The sequence below is a fragment of the Elgaria multicarinata genome, chromosome 3 (genome assembly GCF_023053635.1).
Source record: "Elgaria multicarinata webbii isolate HBS135686 ecotype San Diego chromosome 3, rElgMul1.1.pri, whole genome shotgun sequence".
Classification (NCBI taxonomy): Eukaryota; Metazoa; Chordata; class Lepidosauria; order Squamata; family Anguidae; genus Elgaria; species Elgaria multicarinata.
Window position 1 is genome coordinate 174,437,465 of NC_086173.1, and position 18,746 is coordinate 174,456,210.

Consider the following 18,746-nt stretch of genomic DNA (forward strand, 5'->3'; position numbering starts at 1 on the left):
CATAAAATATCCTCAGCATATTCTATTAATGCTATTTTGGGCTGCATTAATAGAAATATAGCTTCCAAATCACGTGAGGTACTGCTTCCTCTCTATTCGGCACTCTGGATCCTCCCAGAGTGCAGGACACGGAATAATGGGCTCAAGTTACAGGAAGCCAGATTCCAGCTGGACATCAGGAAAAACTTCCTGACTGTTAGAGCAGTACAACAATGGAAACAGTGACCTAGGGAGGTGGTGAGCTCTCCCACACTTGAGGCCTTCAAGAGGCAGCTGGACAACCACCTGTCAGGGATGCTTTAGGGTGGATTCCTGCATTGAGCAGTGGGTTGGGCTCGATGGCCTTGTAGGCCCCTTCCAACTCTGCTGTTCTATGATTCTATTATTCTATTATCATGAAAAGCCAGTAAACTATTCTATGATTCTATGATTGCTTTCTGAAAGTGTCAACATGTCCGGTACCAGCACTTCAATGTACATATGCCCTGGATTTATTTTCAAATTAATTATGGATATTTACCCTTGATTATACTGTACATCCCTGCCCACAATCACCTGCCCTGTGACTAAAAAGCATTAAATAGGATCTGCTGTGCTTCTGATTTGTGTCTTGAATCAGTCTTAGCCTGAGTAAAGGTGTATAAATTGAGACCAGGGAGCATGTCTAGACCTGGGAATACCCCAGAGATCGCCCCGGGATCATCCCTGTGTGTCCGCATGATGCACAGGGGATTCCAGGGGCAATCGCGGTTTCTCCTGCCATCTCAGGATGATCCAGAGACCATGGGACGTGTGGGCAGCCATCCTTGTTTATCCCAGCTCTTCGTGAGTAAACATGAGGAGCCAGGAACCAGGCACGAAGCACGGAGCTCCTCAAGAGCTCTTTGTCCATTGGGGCGGGGGGCGGGAGGTCAGTGTGGGGTGTTTTTTTAAAAAAACAACAACACTTACCTTTTTCACTAGAGCACTCCTGTGTTCATTTCCGATATATATATAAAAAAGACAGGCGTTACGTCCTCTTCCTCCAGGGACATCGCGCGCCATGTGTAGACTGAGGGGGAGAACCTCACAATCACCATATCGTGAGATCTTCCCCCTCCTTCCCAGAAAGCTGGGAGGTGTAGACATGCCCCAGATCTCTAGATTTCCTGGAAAAACTTGTGGGGTCAAAGAAGAAAGGTCCTAATATGGTATTTCAATTCTCAGCCTTCCATCCTCCCAAGGTCGGTAAAATGAGTACCCAGTTAGCTGGGGGAAAGGCAACAACGGCTGGGGAAGGCAACGGCAAACCACCCCGCTATAAGGCCTGCCAAGAAAACGTCAATGAAAGCTGGCGTCCCTCCAAGAGTCAGTAATGATTCAGTGCTTGCACGAGAGGTTCCTTTCCTTTCCTTTTATTCTTTTCCTTTTCCTTTTCTTTTTTTGCAGGAAATCAAACATAAATCAATGGACAATCCTATCTGTCTTGTTTGCCATTGAAGAGATCAACCGGAATCCCAGGCTCTTACCCAACATCACCCTGGGCTACGACATCCATGACAGCTATTTTGATGCCAGAATGACATCTGATGCCTTGTTAGACTTGCTCTCTCCTGGGCAGGCCAACATTCCCAACTACCATTGTGGAAGACAAAATCACCCACTGGTGGTTCTTGAAGAATCTGCCTCTGACATCTCCATGCAGATTTCAACCATGTTGGGCATCTACAAAGTCCCACAGGTGAGGGTTGGGATGGGTTAGGCATTTGGGAGTTGGGTCAATTTCCACTTTGCAACTTCTCAAGAGAACTGATGATGTGGAAAGTGGACATTGAGACACATCTTTTAAGACTGTTGTTTGCGATTCAAGAGAGGGTTCACTTGAAATTTCAGCTGACTTCAACTCTATGAAAAACCTATTATTTATTTATTTATTTATTTATTTATTTATTTATTTATTTATTTATTTATTACATTTCTGTACCGCCCAATAGCCGGAGCTCTCTGGGCTGTTCACAAAATACCTACACCGTATCACAACCCTTAGATAATCTGTGCTGTACATTCCTCTATTTGGAAGTAATTCCCATTGAATTCAATAGGACTTACTACTATGTTCAGCCTTAGGAATCCTCTTTCCACAGTATTTAAGAAGTAAAAATGGAGGGGTACTGAAGGTTTTTTCCGCTGTGGCACCCAGCTGTGGAAGGAGCTCCCCAGAGAGGTCCGCCTGGCGCCTACACTGTACTCCTTTTGTCGCCAGCTGAAGACCTTTTTATTCTCTCAGTATTTTAACACTTAATTTTAACTTAAATTTAAATTTTACTGTTTTAGCTCTGTATTTTAATTTTATATCAATTTTGTTGTGTGGTTTTTATCCTGGTTGTGCTTTTTATACTGTATTTTGTATTTGTGCTTTTAACCTGTTGGTTGTTTTATTATGGTTTTAATTTTTGTGAACCGCCCAGAGAGCTTCAGCTATTGGGCGGTATAAAAATGTAATAAATAAATTAAATGAATAAATAAATATTGCTGGGTCCATACACAGCTGGGCCAGCCATTGAAAGGAAAGTATTTTTTTCCCCAAACAATGCATGGTCAAACCTTGGAACTCAGTGAAACAAGATGACATAACCAATAGGTTTCCCAGTAATGCAACTCCACTGCCATCGGAGTGAATGGCATCTTAGTTTTTCAGTGCTGTGTTGTAATAAGACCTCAAAATACAATGCATCATAAAGCTAAGACCATCTGCTCCATCACCATGAAATGTGTTACCTGTTCTAGAGGAATAAACATTGTCACCCACTGATGGGGTGGGGTGGGGGCAGAAGAAACTTTAATCTTGTGCACGCAGAGTGAGTAAGGAAGCGTTGTCCCCTGCAAAGGGTGCTTCTCCTTGCAAGACATGGGACACTTCCCTCCCTCACAGTGGTCAGCATCTTTCCACTCGTTATAATTAATTATGGGGATACAAATATTTGAGCTTCGACCTGAAACAAAACAGAACATTCATTTCTTCATTTCCTTGGCAGGTCAGAAAGAGATCTTGGGGGGGGGGGCGGAGCTGGCCGCCTGAGCAATGGCGGGTTTCTTCTGAGGCTCTAAGCGGCGTTTGCCGGAAAAAGCAATTATCTCTCTTCTAATGGGCATAAATCTTTGAGCAAACGACAGAAAATGATTATAAAAGTCACAGGAGCTGGAAAAGCTGAGAGATTTGAAGAAGGGAGGTGAGATGATTGATATTTAATACAATGTCTGTATAAACGGCAACACGATCGAAACCGAAAGTAACACTGACGCAGTTTAAAAAGAAGGAATTTATGCTTGCTGGACATTGATTTGTGTTATAACCTTTCATTCTTATCTCACATGGGAAAGATTGAAATGCTGGCTTTGTAAGGTGGAAGTTGTTGATTGGATTTATTGGCGTGGTGAGAAGGGGGGGAGAGAAGGTGGAAGAAGCTGCATTCGGCATTCGGTGAGGGAGATGTGGGAAGCTGAGAGGCTGCGAATGATTAAACTGATCCCCTCTAGTGAATGCTGTTGTGAACTGGATATTCCCCCCCCTCATGAAGAAAGAAAAAGTGTTTGATATATAACAGAGAAGCCAGCATAAGTTGCTAAGGAAGCGAGTTACACTCTAAGATTTATGCCCTACCCAGAAGAGTCCCATGCCTAACATTAAAAGAAAGATCAAAAGTTGGGCAAAGCTTAATATACAAAAAAAGAAAAAGAAAAAAAAAAAAAAGAAAAAAGAAAAAAAGAAGAAAAAAAAAATAAGAAACCTTCAAATTATAAAAAAAAAAGGAACTTTCAAATCATAATTCGGCATGCCTCTCCCTCCTGGAAAGGACAGCCCCTGGAGTTGAGCAAGAGGAGGAAGATAAAGACCCAGTCCCTTTGGATACAATACCAAATAAAGAAAAAATATGACTGAAGGAGGAGAAAGTGGTAGTAACCCTCCCTCGTTGATGGAGATCAGGCCCATTATAGCTGAAAATAACATTGTTATATTTTAAAAAAAAATGGATCAGCATATGAGTGAATTTAGACATTAATTGTGTATTTAGCGGATAAAAAAGGTGGAAAATTCGGATAAGATCAAAAAGATAGAGGCTAAAGCGGACTTGGACCAGAAGGAATAAGAGGCTTTTGAGAAATCAACTAATATACAATTTAAAGAATGGGTACTGTGATCGATTGCCTTGGAAGATTAATCTAGTAGATCTACTTTTTGAATAAAGCAGCTAAAGGAGTCGCAGGGAGAAGATCTTAGAGAAATCATCGTGAACTGGTTCAAGGAGCTGATGCCGATATATCAATAGACGGATTGGATCCGGATCGAGTCCATCGTGTGGGGGGGCAAAACCACAAAGGGGCAAGAGACATTTTGGTGAAATTTGGTAATTATTATAAAAAAGAGCAAATTATGAAAGAATTGAGATTTAAGAATCAGATATAATATAAAGGCAAACCAGTGTAAATTTACAATGATCTTTCTCAACGTACATTAAATTGGAGAAGTAGTCTTAAACTAATAATGGAAACATTAATGAAGAATGAAATTCCTTATGCATGGGGTTACCCGGTTTTTTTTAAGATTTACATATGGGAGGAGGGAACACAGAGTAACCTCATTGGATCAAGGTAAAGATTTGCTGAAGAGGCTGGGTCTGGATGGGGAAGCAGATGGGGCTGGAGTGGGTGGGGGAGGGAATGAGGCTGGGACATCTGGAGAGTAAGAGAATTGTTAATTATGTTTGGAGATAATTGCAAATAAAAATGCTAATATAGAAATCTGCCGGCCAGGCACAGCACTGCCTCCCCCCTCCCCCTTTAAAGTAGATGGCTGGAGTACTAGACTCACGGGGATATGGGGGGGGGATTAGAGTGGGGGGGTGGGGAGGGGGGAAGGTAGGGGAGGAGGGATTGGGGTAGGAGGGTGGGGGTTTTATGTATGGAGTTTGTGTTTTTATGTAAGCAAGTTTGAACTGCTGAGCACAAGGGATCGGAAGAGATTTCAAAAGGGTGATTATGGATAAAAAGATAAAGGTATCAACACTCAATGTTAAAGGTTTAGGGGCAGTCGTGAAAAGGAAGAGAATAGAACAAATGCTTAATAAAGAGGGATCAGATATTATAATGATCCAAGAGACACACCAAGGCTCCGAGAATTCGAATATGATAAAATTAAAGTGGCTAGCCTATTATGAAAAGTCATTAGGGACATCAAAAAAAAATGGAGTGGCCACTTTGATTTAAAAAAAAAGTGGGTTTACATTAGAAGAGGTAAAAAAGGATGATAAGGGTAGATATCTTATGTTAAAAGGTAAAATTGAGGGAAAGGTCTATACTTTGATTAATGTTTATGCCCCAAATGAGAGGCATAGAGAGTTTTTTATAAAGTTGTTTAAAGAAATAGAAGAATTTAAGGAGGGGTATGTTATATTAGCGGGGGATTTTAATATGGTTATGGATAATAAAAGAGACAGGTCAAATCCCACTAATGTTGAAAAGAGAAACAATATGACTATATTGAATAAATTAATAAAAGAAAATGATTATTTAGATTCGTGGCGCTTACTTAACGGGAATAGGCCTGGATTCTCATATTTTTCCCCAGTTCATCATACATACTCCAGGATAGATCATATATTTGTTTCAAAAGACTTTGCAACGAGGATTTGTAAAATGGAAATGGGGGTAATAAAAGTAACTGATCATGCCTTGTTAAGTTTAGAATTTACAGTTAAGAAAGATTATAAAGAGGCATATAGATGGAAGTTGAACACAAAGATATTGAAATACAATAAAATAGCAGATAAAATTCGGAAGGAACTGTCGGAGTCATGGGAAATTAATGAAAAAGGAGGAACAGCTGGGTCAGTCATTTGGGACACCATGAAGGCTGTAGCAAGAGGAATCTGTATTAGAGAAACATGCAGTTTAAAAAGACAACAACGTGCAGAACAGGAAAAGTTAGAGATAGAAATTAAAAACTTGGAGGAAAGATATTGGCGAAGTAAAGATAAATATAAATTAGTGGAAATACAAGCTAAGAAGAAACAATTAGAAAATTTAAATATAGAAGAGATTCAAAAGAATTTAATGTATATGAAAAGGGAATATTTTGAAAATAGTGATAAGAACTCGAGGTTGCTTGCCAAGCTCACACAAAAAGAAAAAGGGAGGAATGGGATAGAAACGTTGAAAGATAGCCGAGGGAATTATTGTCATGCAATGAAAGCTAAAATAAAAATTTTTCAGGAATTTTATCAGGAATTGTACAAGGGTAAAGAAATTCAACAAGAAAAGGTGGAGGAGTATATTGGAAGGTTTATAAAGAAGGAAATAAAATCAGAATATAAGGAGTTAATGGAGTCAGTAATAACTCAAAGAGAAGTTGAAGAGGTTATTGATAAGTTAAAAGTGGGTAAATCACCAGGAGCAGATGGTTTGGGTCCAGAATATTATAAGGTCTTCAAAGATTGTCTAGTTCCAAAATTAATGGAACTTTATAATAGGATATTATCAGGAGAGAAGATACCTGAATCATGGGAACATTCAGTGATAATTCTGATCCCAAAACCAGATAAAGATTTGACTAATCCCGATTCTTATAGACCTATTTCTTTAATAAATCAGGATGCTAAAATTTTTACATCTATTATGGCCAAACGATTAAATAAATTCTTGGCAGAATATATAGGAGCAGATCAATGTGGGTTTGTGGTAGGAAGACATATGCATAATTTAGTGGGTAGAGTTTTAAATATAATAAATGTAATAAAAAAAGCAAATATTAAGGCAGGTATTATGGCATTAGATATTTTTAAAGCTTTTGATTGTGTGAGCTGGCAGGCACTAAAGAGTATTATAGATAAATTGGGATTTGGAAATAAATTTAAAAATGTAATAGAACAGCTATATTCCCAAAATACGGCGGTAGTGGTGGTAAATGACGGACTTACTGAAAAGATACGACTAGCCAGAGGAACAAGACAAGGATGTCCGCTCTCGCCGGTCCTTTTTGTAATGGTTATGGAAGTTTTGGCGAAGGCACTAAGGGAGGATAAAGAATTAGAAGGAATTGGAGAGGTAAGGGAAATAAAGCTAAACATGTTTGCGGATGATACTTTATTGACCATTAAGAATCCATTAAGAAAATTAGAAAGAATTAAATATCAGTTGAGGGAATTTGAGGAAATTACAGGGTTAAAAATAAATTGGTCTAAATCAGAGATGATGTTGTTTAACTATACTAAGAGGGAAGAAAAGGATTGGGAAGTTAAGGGAATGGAATTGAAAGTTAAGAACGAGATTAAATATTTGGGAATTAAAATTACAAAAAATCTAGAGAATTTAGAAAGGGAAAATTTAACGAGGTTAAAGAAGGAGGTACTAGAGAAATTGGAAAAATATAAAAGATTAAATTTATCTTGGTTTGGGAGAATAGCTTTGATAAAAATGAAGATATTAGCTAAAATTAATTTTGTATTTAGGATGTTACCTATAAAAATATCAGAAACCGAGATAAAAAGTTGGCAAAATATTATTAATAAATATTGTAATGGAGAAAAGAGAGCAAGAGTGAATAAAAATAATTGGTACCTAAGCCAAAAAAAGGGGGGAATGGGTCTCCCAAACATAAAATTATACTACGTAGCAAATAGATTAAGACATGTTGTAGAAGCAATTATGGGAGTAGGAGATTTATATTGGATGGAAGAAAAAATTATAAGTAAGGTAGAGATGAATCTGGAGAATGTTTTTTTTAAAGATGGAGGAAGAAAGTGGGTTGGAAGTATAGATAATCCACTCCTGAGGACTCAATGGGAAATTTGGAGTAAATTTAAAGGGAAGCTGCTTCCGAGCAACTCTCCCTTAGCACCGATAATAATGTTAAAGAATTTCCCAGAGGATCTAAAGGGTAGATTATGTAAAATATTAAAAGAGAAAAATAAAATAAAATTAAAGGATTGGGTAAGAGATATTAAAACAAGAGAAGATATGGAAAATTTGTTAAAGGAGAAGAAGCTATCTTGGCTAGAATATGGTCAATTAGAGCAATGGAATAAAAAGTGGATTAAAGATAATAGAATGTGCAGAAAGATGACGAGGTTTGAAGAATTAGTAGTAAGTAAGGAGAAAGGAAAAGGAAGTAGTATAGTTTCAAAAGGATTAATGAGTGAAATATATAAAATATTGTTAGAGAAGGAGTTTAGAGAGAATACAGAGAAAATGATTTGGGAATCAGATTTGAAGATACAAATAGGGCGACAGAGCTGGGAGGGACTATGGAAACAAAGAGTGTTGAGAAGTTTATCAGTAAGAATAAAGGAGAATTATTTTAAAATTTTATGGAGGTGGTACCTAACCCCGGTTAGATTGAATAAGATAAGTGATCAACATTCAGCAAATTGTTGGAGAGGATGTGGGGAAAAAGGAATGTATTTACATATGTGGTGGCAATGCAAATATGTACAAAGATTATGGAAGATGGTGTTTTCAGAAATTGAAGAAATAGTGGGAATGAAAATAGAACAAACACCAAAAATAGCATTGCTGTCACTATTTGAAGATATAAAGTGTGGAAAAGGAACTATAGAGCTGATATCAAGTTTGTTGGTTGCAGCACGATTGATGATAGCTAGGAACTGGAAGATCCAAGGGGAATATTCTATTGAGGAATGGTATAAAGTAGTATGGGACATAGCCATTAATGATAAACTGACATGTAATATTAAGTGGAGAAAAGGCGTAACTAAAATAAATGAGTTCGAAGGAATCTGGAAACAGTTCCTAGTGTTCGTGTTTACTAAGGGAAGTGGGAAACCACCAGCAGAAGAAATGATTAGATTTTGGACTCAAGAATGATCCCGAGGTGGGGGGTGCACATTTATGTTAAGAATGAAGATGTTGTAGAGTGATAAGGCATATGTAATAGTTTTTGATATTTGTACTCAACAATTATTCAATATGTATGCAGCAGATATTTGATGTATTTTTTTTCTTATTGTGTTAGTTTCAGTTATATTTTGGAAATGTTTATCTATGTTTATATAGTGTTGAAAATGAATAAAAAAAAAAAAAAAAAAAAAAAAAAAGAGATCTTGGGGTTGTGGTGGACAGCTCCATGAAAAGGTCCACCCAGTGAGCGGCCGCCATAAAGAAGGCAAATTCCATGTTAGGCATTATAAGAAAAGGAAATGAGAATAAAACAGCCAGTATCCTACTGCCCTTATACAAATCTATGGTGCGACCACACTTAGAATACTGTGTATAGTTCTGGTCACCACACCTAAAAAAGGAAATTATGGAGCTGGGAAAAGTGCAGAAAAGGGCAATTAAAATGATGAAGGGGCTGGAGCATCTCCCCTACGAGGGAAGGTTACATCAACTGGGATTGTTTAGCTTTGGAAAAAAGGAGGCTAAGGGGAGACATGATAGAGGTGTACAAAAATATGCATGGTGTGGAGAATGTGGATAGCGAGGCATTTTTCTTCAGGACACATAAAAGGAAGTACTTCCTCACACAGTGTGTAAGTAAACTATGGAATTCACTACCACAAGATGTGATGATGGCCACCAATTTGGATGGCTTTAAAAGAGCATTGGATAAATTCCTGGAGGAGAAGGCTATCAATGGTTGCTACAGTCATGATGACTATGTGTTACTTCCAGTATCTGAGGCAATAAGCCTATATAGCTGGGGAACATGGGTGGGAGGGTGCTGTTACACCATATCCTGCTTTGTTGGTCCCTGGCTGATGGCTGGCTGGTGTGAACAGAGTTCTGGACTAGATGGACCCTTAGTCTGATCCAGCAGGGCTCTTCTGATGTTCTTATGTTCCTTTCCTTGACAGGTCAGTTATTCTTTAATTTCTCGTGTTGTCAGCGATCAGGTTCAGTTCCCTTTTTTCTATCCAATGGTCCCGAAAGACCTAACCCAGTACCAGGGAATTGTCAAACTGCTCCTGCATTTTAGATGGACGTGGACCGGTCTCTTTGCTCCAGACACTGACAACGGAGAGAGGTTCATGAGGACCTTGATGCCTTTGCTCCACAAGAATGGTGTTTGTGTTGTTTTCACACAAACCATCACACAACTGAGTACGAACCTCATGGACTTCCTTCTTGCGTCATACCGCAAGTGGACACTCGTTAATGTCTATGTTTATTCTGCAGAGACCAGGTTCTTCTCAGCTGGAATAGCCAACATTCAGCGATACATTGACTTTGATTTCGAACCCATTCCAGGGAAAGTCTGGATCACAACAGCTTTGTTCGACATAATCATGGAGTTGAAATGCAATTTTTATGAATCCGAAAACATCCACGGTATTTTTTCCTTCTTGGTGAAGACTAATAAAAGGCCCAAGTATGATGATTTGCTAAATTTTTCCATTGATATTGTAGATTTTGTATTCAAATCATTTAAGGAGTTCTATTCCAAGCATGCCTTGTCTGTGAAAGGCTGGACGAGATTCATAGAGAATGAAAACCTGGATGCCCTGCCTCAAGAGGACGTGGAGAGAATCCTGTCTCAAGACAACTACATTATCTACAACTCCGTCCGGGCTGTGGCCCAGGCCGTACATGCTGCTCATTCATACAGATCTAAGAGGAGGGTGTTGGAGGGTAGAGGCAGCCTGGACGGTCAATGGCTACAGCCATGGCAGGTATCCCCTTTTTTCTATTTCCAGATAGCTCTGCTGAAAATGATGATCATATTAGAGTTACGTTTTGTTTGGTAAAGTTCAGCTGCATAGCTTCAGCGTGTAATTGGTCCAAGAGAGCTTCGGCTATTGGGCGGTATAGAAATGCAATAAATAAACAAATAAATTTAGAAAGAAACTAGGGTGACCATATTTTGGAAACCAAAAAGGAGGGCAATATGGCTGCCCTCAGGAGGCGTGGCCACCCCAACATGTCCGAACCCCAAGGGGCATGGCCTCGGTCAGCATCCACTCTCAGCATTATCATCATTAGCAGCAGCAGCAGCATTATCAATATCACCATCATACATTATCAGCATCCATTATCAGCAGCAGCAGCATTATCAGTATCAGCTGGAAAGTGGCTTCCTGTAACTTCAGCCTGTTATTTCGCGTCCTGCACTCTGGGATGATCAAGAATAGATCCTGGCCCTCCTCTGTGTGTCAACCTTTCAAGTATTTGAAGAGTACTATCATGTCTCGTCCCCTTGGAGGCCTGATTGGCACCAACATTGATACAGAATTATCATAGAATCATAGAATAGTAGAGTTGGAAGTTTCCTCTTAAGGCCATCAAGTCCAACCCCCTGCTCAGTGCAGGAATCCACCCTAAAGCATCCCTGACAGAGGGCTGTTCAGCTGCCTCTTGAAGGCCTCTAGTGTGGGAGAGCTCACAACCTCCCTAGGTAACTGATTCCATTGTCGTACTGCTCTAACAGTCAGGACGTTTTTCTTGATATCCAGCGGGAATGTGGCTTCCTGTAACTTGAGCCCATTATTCCGTGTCCTGCACCCTGGGATGATCGAGAAGAGATCCTGGCCGTCCTATGTGTGTCAACCTTTTAAGTCTTTGAGGAGTACTATCATGTCTCCCCTCAGCCTTCCCTTCTTCAGGCTAAACATGCCCAGTTCTTTCAATCGCTAATGCAGGCTTCCATTTTTCTGCCTGATACACAGGGATTTTATAATTTATTTTCGATGTACGTTGGTGGCGTTTTTTACCTTACCTAATCACTGTAAGGTGGCTGAGGGTACTGCCTCTATTTTTATTTCTATTACACATTTCACATTTCACAAGAATTCCTCAGAAATTCCTTCTCCTTTGAATTTCTTTTTGAAAGCAATTTACTTTCTATCAAACTTAATGAGCATGGTCAAAATTCTCATGGAATAAAATTTTGGCACAGACATCACACTGCATTGGGTGGGACTTACTTCAGTGTGTATAGTCACCTACTTCTGAATGTCCCAATTAATTCAATGATGCTTATTTCTACATAGATATGTATAAAATTGCACTGACTATTTGCTGTCTTTTAATGGTGCTCAAATGGTATTACGGGAAGTGGCCTATTGGATTTTGCATGTGAATAAGATCATCCCTTCTTGCGCAATTATGCATGGTGTGGAGAAAGTGGAAAGGGAGACATTTTTCTCCCTCTAACAAAATACTAGAACCCAAAGGGGTCATCCCAGGAAGCTGATTGGTGGGAGATTCAGAACAAATAAAAGGAAGGACTTCTTCACACAGCACATAGTTAAATTATGGAACGCACAAAAATCATAGAATCATAGAATAGCAGAGTTGGAAGGGGCCTACAAGGCCATCGAGTCCAACCCCCGCTCAATGCAGGAATCCACCCAAAAGCATCCCTGACAGACGGTTGTCCAGCTGCCTCTTGAAGGCCTCTACTGTGGGAGAGCCCATTACCTCCCTAGGTCACTGGTCCCATTGTCGTACTGCTCTAACAAGATGTAGTGATGGCCACCAATTTGGATGGCTTTAAAAAGGGGGTTGGATAAATTCCTGGAGGAGGAGGCTATCCATGGCTACTAGCCCTGATGGTTGTGTGCTATCTCCAGTATTTGAGGCAATAAGCCTGTGTGCACCAGTTGCTGGGGAACATGGGTGGGAGGGTGCTGTTGCACCACGTCCTGCTTGTTCATCCCTGGTCGATGGCTGGTTGGCCCCTGTGTGAACAGAGTGCTGGACTAGACGGACCCTTGGTCTGATCCAGTGTGGCACTTCTTACGTTCTTATGTTCTTATGATACACGCACAGCCACTTGTTCCAGGAATCTGTCTTGAGTCAACAGAGATATCAAATGTGGTTCCCTTTCCCCTCTAAATGCTAGTGTTTCTTCTGCCATTCTAGCTTGACCCTTTCCTGAGAAACCCCCAGTATTATAATACTACAATCATGGATGGAATGTATTGGGATGAAAATGGAGACCTGGCCGCTGATTTTGACATCGTGAACTGGGTGGTCTTTTCCAACTGGACTTTCATTGGAGAGAAATTTGGGAGTCAAGAAAGATGGGGGTCCACAGATCTGAAGTTCACTATAGACCAGGACACCATGGTGTGGCCCCAACGGCTCAACAAGGTGGGTCTTCACTCATTTGTGAATGTGACAGCCAAGATGTTTAATTTTCATCTCGCTAACATCTGCCGGATCCACTGTTTCCTGACCCTTGAGACTGCAGGGCTCTCTTCAGGAAGGATGCAGACAAGCTGGACTGTGTTCAGAGGAGGGCAATGAGGATCTGGACACAAAGCCCTATGAGGAGAGATTGAAACAACTGGGCATGTTTAGCCTGGAGAAGAGAAGATTGAGGGGAGACAAGATAGCACTCTTCAAATACTTAAAAGGTTGTCACAAAGAGGAAGGCCAGGATCTCTTCTCGATCCTCCCAGAGTGCAGGACACGGACTAACGGGCTCAAGTTACAGGATGCCAGATTCTGGCTGGACATCAGGAAAAACTTCCTGACTGTTAGAGCAGTATGACAATGGAACCAGTGACCGAGGGAGGTTGTGGGCTCTCTCACCCTAGAGGCCTTCAAGAGGCAGCTGGACAACCATCTGTCAGGAATGCTTTAAGGTGGATTTCTGCGCTGAGCAGGGGGTTGGACTCGATGGCCTTGTAGGCCCCTTCCAACTCTGCTATTCTATGATTCTATGATTCTATGACCTAAAAAAGAAAGGTGCTCTCCCACCTGCAATATTAGTAGCTAGAGACGCGTGGCTTGTCAGCTGATGATCAATCCATATTCTCATGCTAAATTATCTTTATGAGGGAAAAGCCTGATCTGAAAGTAAACAGGGCCCTGGCCTAAGGCAACCTAAAATTAGACAAAGGGGGAACAAAAGAGGACATTCTGTATCTCCTCTCCAAAGATGAATTAGCCCTGCACATTCCCTTGATGTTCCTCTTTTGGGGGTTAGCCCCTGCCTCTTTCCAGGTGTGTGGAAAGCTGTCGCCCTGGATTCGTGAAGGTGGTCCAGGAAGGAAGGCCAGGATGCTGCTATGACTGCACTCCATGTGCGGAAGGGACCATCTCCACCCAGGAAGGTGGGTGACTCCAGAGGAGAAGATAGCCCATACAAAGGAGAGGAAAGATTCACATGGACATTTTCGGTGAAGGGGTTTTAAAGGCATTCCTAAACACGAGGAAGTAACTTGTGCATTGAGCAGGGGGTTGGACTCGATGGCCTTGTAGGCCCCTTCCAACTCTGCTATTCTATGATTCTATGATTCTATGAACTGTTGGAAATTTAACAACCTCATTGGCACGTTAGAGAAATGGGCCAATGTTGAAGTCAGCTAGATAACTGATGAGAATTTAGGGCTCTGATTCCAGTAATTACCTGATTTGTTTTTAATTTTTCCTTTTTCTCATTTTTTGTTTTCTAAAGATTATAGCTTAAATGAAGTTAATTAAGAACCTAAGAAGAGCCATGCAGGATCAGACAAAGGGTCCGTCTAGTCCAGCACTCAGTTCACACAGTGGCCAACCAGCTGTTGACCAGGGGCCAAAAAAGCAGGACATGGTGCAACAGCACCCTCCCACCCATGTTCCCCAGCAACTGGTGCACGCAGGCTTACTGCCACAGATACTGGATTGATTCTCAATTTCTAAAAGGAACGATATGAGTTTGTATACTGTTAAATAACATTGAGATAAGATAAAGTTTGTACAACTGATGCAGAATTCCTGATTCTGATTTGAAAATGGTACTTCAATGAGCCCTGAGGCTGCTTTGGATCTCATTCAAGGGATGAGGAATTAGCTCCACGGTTTAATGCTTAACAGAGATGGTACTCTTCTTCTTTGCAGATGCAGACCATTGCACCAAGTGTCCAGACGCTCAGCATCCAAACAAGGACCAAAATGAATGTATCCCAAAAGTTACAGTGTTCCTCTCCTATAGAGAATATTTGGGGATCATCCTGGCTTCCTTTGCCCTATTCTTGTCCGTAACAACAGTTTTTGTGTTAGCAATCTTCATTAAATTCCTACAAACTCCAGTAGTGAAAGCCAACAACCGGGACCTCTCCTTCATCCTCCTCATCTCCCTCCTGTTTTCCTTCTTGTCCTCCTTTCTCTTCATTGGCCAGCCAAGGAAAGCCACCTGCCTCCTCCGACAAACAACCTTCAGCATCATCTTCTCAGTTGCCGTCTCTTCTGTGTTGGCCAAAACAATCACTGTGGTGCTGGCCTTTCTGGCCACAAAGCCAGGGAACAGGGTGAGGAAATGGCTGGGGAAGAGTTTGGCCAACTCCATTGTCATTTCATGTTCCAGTGTCCAAGTAGTCATCTGCACCACCTGGCTGGGAGTCTCTCCACCCTTTCCAGATTCTGACATGCACTCCCAGCCTGGACAGATCATCCTGCAATGCAATGAAGGGTCTGTCGCCATGTTCTATGCTGCCCTTGGCTACATGGGCTTCCTGGCTGCCATCTGCTTCACGGTGGCCTTCCTTGCCAGGAAGCTGCCTGGGTCCTTCAATGAAGCCAAGCTGATCACCTTCAGCATGCTGGTCTTCTGCAGTGTCTGGGTCTCCTTTGTGCCCACCTACCTGAGCACCAAGGGGAAATACATGGTGGCCGTGCAGGTCTTCTCCATCTTGGCCTCCAGTGCTGGGCTCCTGGGCTGCATCTTCATTCCCAAGTGCTACATTATTATCCTGAGGCCTGAGCTGAATACAAAGGAACATCTAACAACAAAAATGAAAGATGGCATGTGATTCTTATGGCACTGTTTTTCAGAGGAATCATTTAGTAACAGACTCTTCTCCCCCAACACCCCACACCCCCACACCCCCACACAACCACACCCCAATGAGTGTTTCAGATCATATATGATTATTCTACAAGCAAACTTATCTCTGCCTACTTTGCTGGCTCTTGGGACAGAGTGACTTTTATGCATTTCTGATCTAAAAAGAATACCCAGATTTTTTGTTTTTTAAATAAATAAATTTTTAAACAGATAAAATATTTGATTATTTTTTTTAGAAAATACGACCCATCAGCAGGGGAAAGTTTTAAAAACAAAGGCTGCTCAAGTGAATTGTCTCTTACCTACCCACACAGCTATTTGTTTGTTTATTTGTTGAAATAGTTTACTGGCTTTTCATGATAATAGAATAATAGAATCATAGAACAGCAGAGTTGGAAGGGGCCTACAAGGCCATCGAGCCCAACCCCCTGCTCAGCGCAGGGATCCACCCTAAAGCATCCCTGAGAGAGGGTTGTCCAGCTGCCTCTTGAAGGCCTCTAGTGTGGGAGAGCCCACAACCTCCCTAGGTAACTGGTTCCATTGCTGTACTGCTCTAACAGTCAGGACATTTTTCCTGATGTCCAGCCAGAATCTGGCTTCCTGTAACTTGAGCCCATTATTCCGTGTCCTGCACTCTGGGAAGATCGAGAATAGATCCTGGCCCTCCTCTGTGTGACAACCTTTCAAGTATTTGAAGAATATAATCTTAAAGCTTGGTATAAAACCAATAAAACACAGTGAAAGTATATAACACCTGGCCTGATGCCTTGAAGGAAATGTCGGTGTACCCATTTATTAAGAATCCCATGCTGGACCCAAATGGTCTTCATCACTACCACTCAGGCACTACTACCCTTTTCTTAGGAAGACACTGAAGAAGGCAGTGGCCATGCAGCTATCTAGATCCTTTCCAGTCTGGGTTCAGGCTTGGATTTGACAGGCTCTTTCTACACCTCCTAGCCTTCCAGAAGGAGGGGGGGAGGATCTCAGCATTTCCTAGTTCTGAGTTCCTCCCCCTGGGTCCACACGCCCGCATCACATATAGGCACAGCACCGGCACGTTTTTTTCTTTTTTGAAGCAGTGGGTGCAGTCACGCAAGAGCAAGGCCCTGCTCCATCGAATGTGTGAATAGATTATTTTTTAAAAACAACAACAATCTGAAACTGCCCCCCAAATCCCCTCACTGCCATCTCAGAGGTGGCGAAATTGCTACACACACACCCTCCCCGGATGGACACAGAGCTGCGCAGTGTGGCTCTATGCCCATTTTTGGTGCTGTGCTTACTCGGGAGTAAGCGCAGCACCACGCGGGATGGGTGCCCACACCTTCTGTGGTCTTGGGATGGTCCTGAGACTGCAGGAAGAATTGAGTTTTCCCAGGTGTCATGCCCTGCATGGAGATGGAGTCGGGAGATGAGGGGGAAGTGGCAGAGGCTGGACCTAGTGCCGTAAGGCCCGGCTCAGGTGATAAGGAGACTGAACTGGCAGAGACTGTGGCAGAGCCTCAGGGAGAGGAGCCAAGGCCAGCTGGGACCTCTGCCAGCTCTGAGGGCCTGATGCCAGCAAAAACTACGGAGGAGCCGCAGGAGTCTGAGGAAGAGGCGGGGAAGCCTGGTTTCAGCCAGTTGCGGGCGGAGAAGGCAACCAGACGCCGGTCTCACCGCCTCCACCAGAAACGCCAGGCAATCAGAGATCAGCTGAGAGACCATGACTCAGCACTCTGACTGAGCATAAAAGTGCAGCCGTGAGCCATGCCAAATTGTCAGAGATTATCTGAGTTTCCTGGCGGAAGCTTTGGCTCTTAGATCTCGTGACCCCGTGCCTTGCTCCAGATACCTAGTTCCTGAATCCAGCCTTGACTCCCGGACCCCGTGACCACGTCTGCCTACTCTGGAATCCTGTTTTGACCTCGGACTGCTTTGTGACTACGTTTTGCCTGTGTCTACTCCCTTGACTCTTGGATCGTGTACTTGGACCTTGCTGACCGTCGGCTGTGCTTGACCTTGGACTGAACCACCATTCCTCCGCTTTGCCACGTCCCCTAGACTCCGGACTGAACCTTGACTTCGCTGTAAGCTTGAATCTTGCTCTCCTACGTCCCTCTGCCTGGACTTTCCAAGCCCCCCGTTGCATTGTCTGCTCTGAACTGTTTGTAACCTGCAATAAACTCATCTGTTGCTTAGTTACCAGCTGGTCTAATTTGTCTTTGTCAAGCCATTTGGCGGCTTTCCCGGACACCAGGGTTTCTTTATCCCTAGGAAAACCTGTGCCCGTTCCCCCTTGATCTCGGGAGTCCCTGTGTGTCATGCCCCTACTGGAGGAGTCCTCCTCAGAGGAGGAGCTAAAGGCCCCAGAAGCCCAGGGTGCCCCAGAAGCCGAAGCCCCAGCCCCAAGACCACCATCAGGCCCGGTTGAGACCCCAGGGGAGGTAGTGGCAGGACCATCCCTGCCAGGAGAAAGGGACTCTGAGGCAGAGGCTGAGACCCCCCCTGACCCCCGGGAGTGACGTCGCCTCAAGCAACAGGTGAGTAAGGCTCCTGTGCGATGGAGTGCTCACCTACAGAAAAGGTCTCCTCAGGAGTAAGACTCTGAAAGGAGAGCTTTGATGACAGCAGCTGAGCTCTGGGTGGGGTCCAACAGGCTTTGGGCTTAAAAGCCTGCATTTGGAGTCATAGAATCATAGAATAGCAGAATTGGAAGCCCACAACCTCCCTAGGTAACTGGTTCCATTCTCGTACTGCTCTAACAGTCAGGAAGCTTTTCCTGATGTCCAGCTGGAATCTGGCTTTTTTTAACTTGAGCCCGTTATTCCGTGTCCTGCACTCTGGAAGGATCTTAGCATTAACAGTGCTAAGAGGGGTTCTGGCACAATGATGCAACTAACAATATCTGAAATCATCCCAAACACTCCAAACCAGAAGTGTTGAATATGGGGACAGTCCCACCACATATGGATCAGTGTCCCAACGTTCTCACATC

The 18,746-nt window shown here is 42.6% G+C and overlaps 1 protein-coding gene across 1 annotated transcript; it reads left to right on the forward strand.

Annotated features, from left to right (window-relative positions):
- The first annotated feature begins 451 nt into the window (after window positions 1-451).
- LOC134395824 (vomeronasal type-2 receptor 26-like) lies at window positions 452-15,731 on the forward strand. Its single transcript, XM_063121983.1, has 5 exons — window positions 452-458; window positions 1,482-1,720; window positions 12,856-13,086; window positions 13,928-14,054; window positions 14,821-15,731. The coding sequence occupies exons 1-5, from the start codon at window positions 452-454 to the stop codon at window positions 15,729-15,731; spliced, it is 1,515 nt and encodes a 504-aa protein (XP_062978053.1).
- Window positions 15,732-18,746: the final 3,015 nt, after the last annotated feature.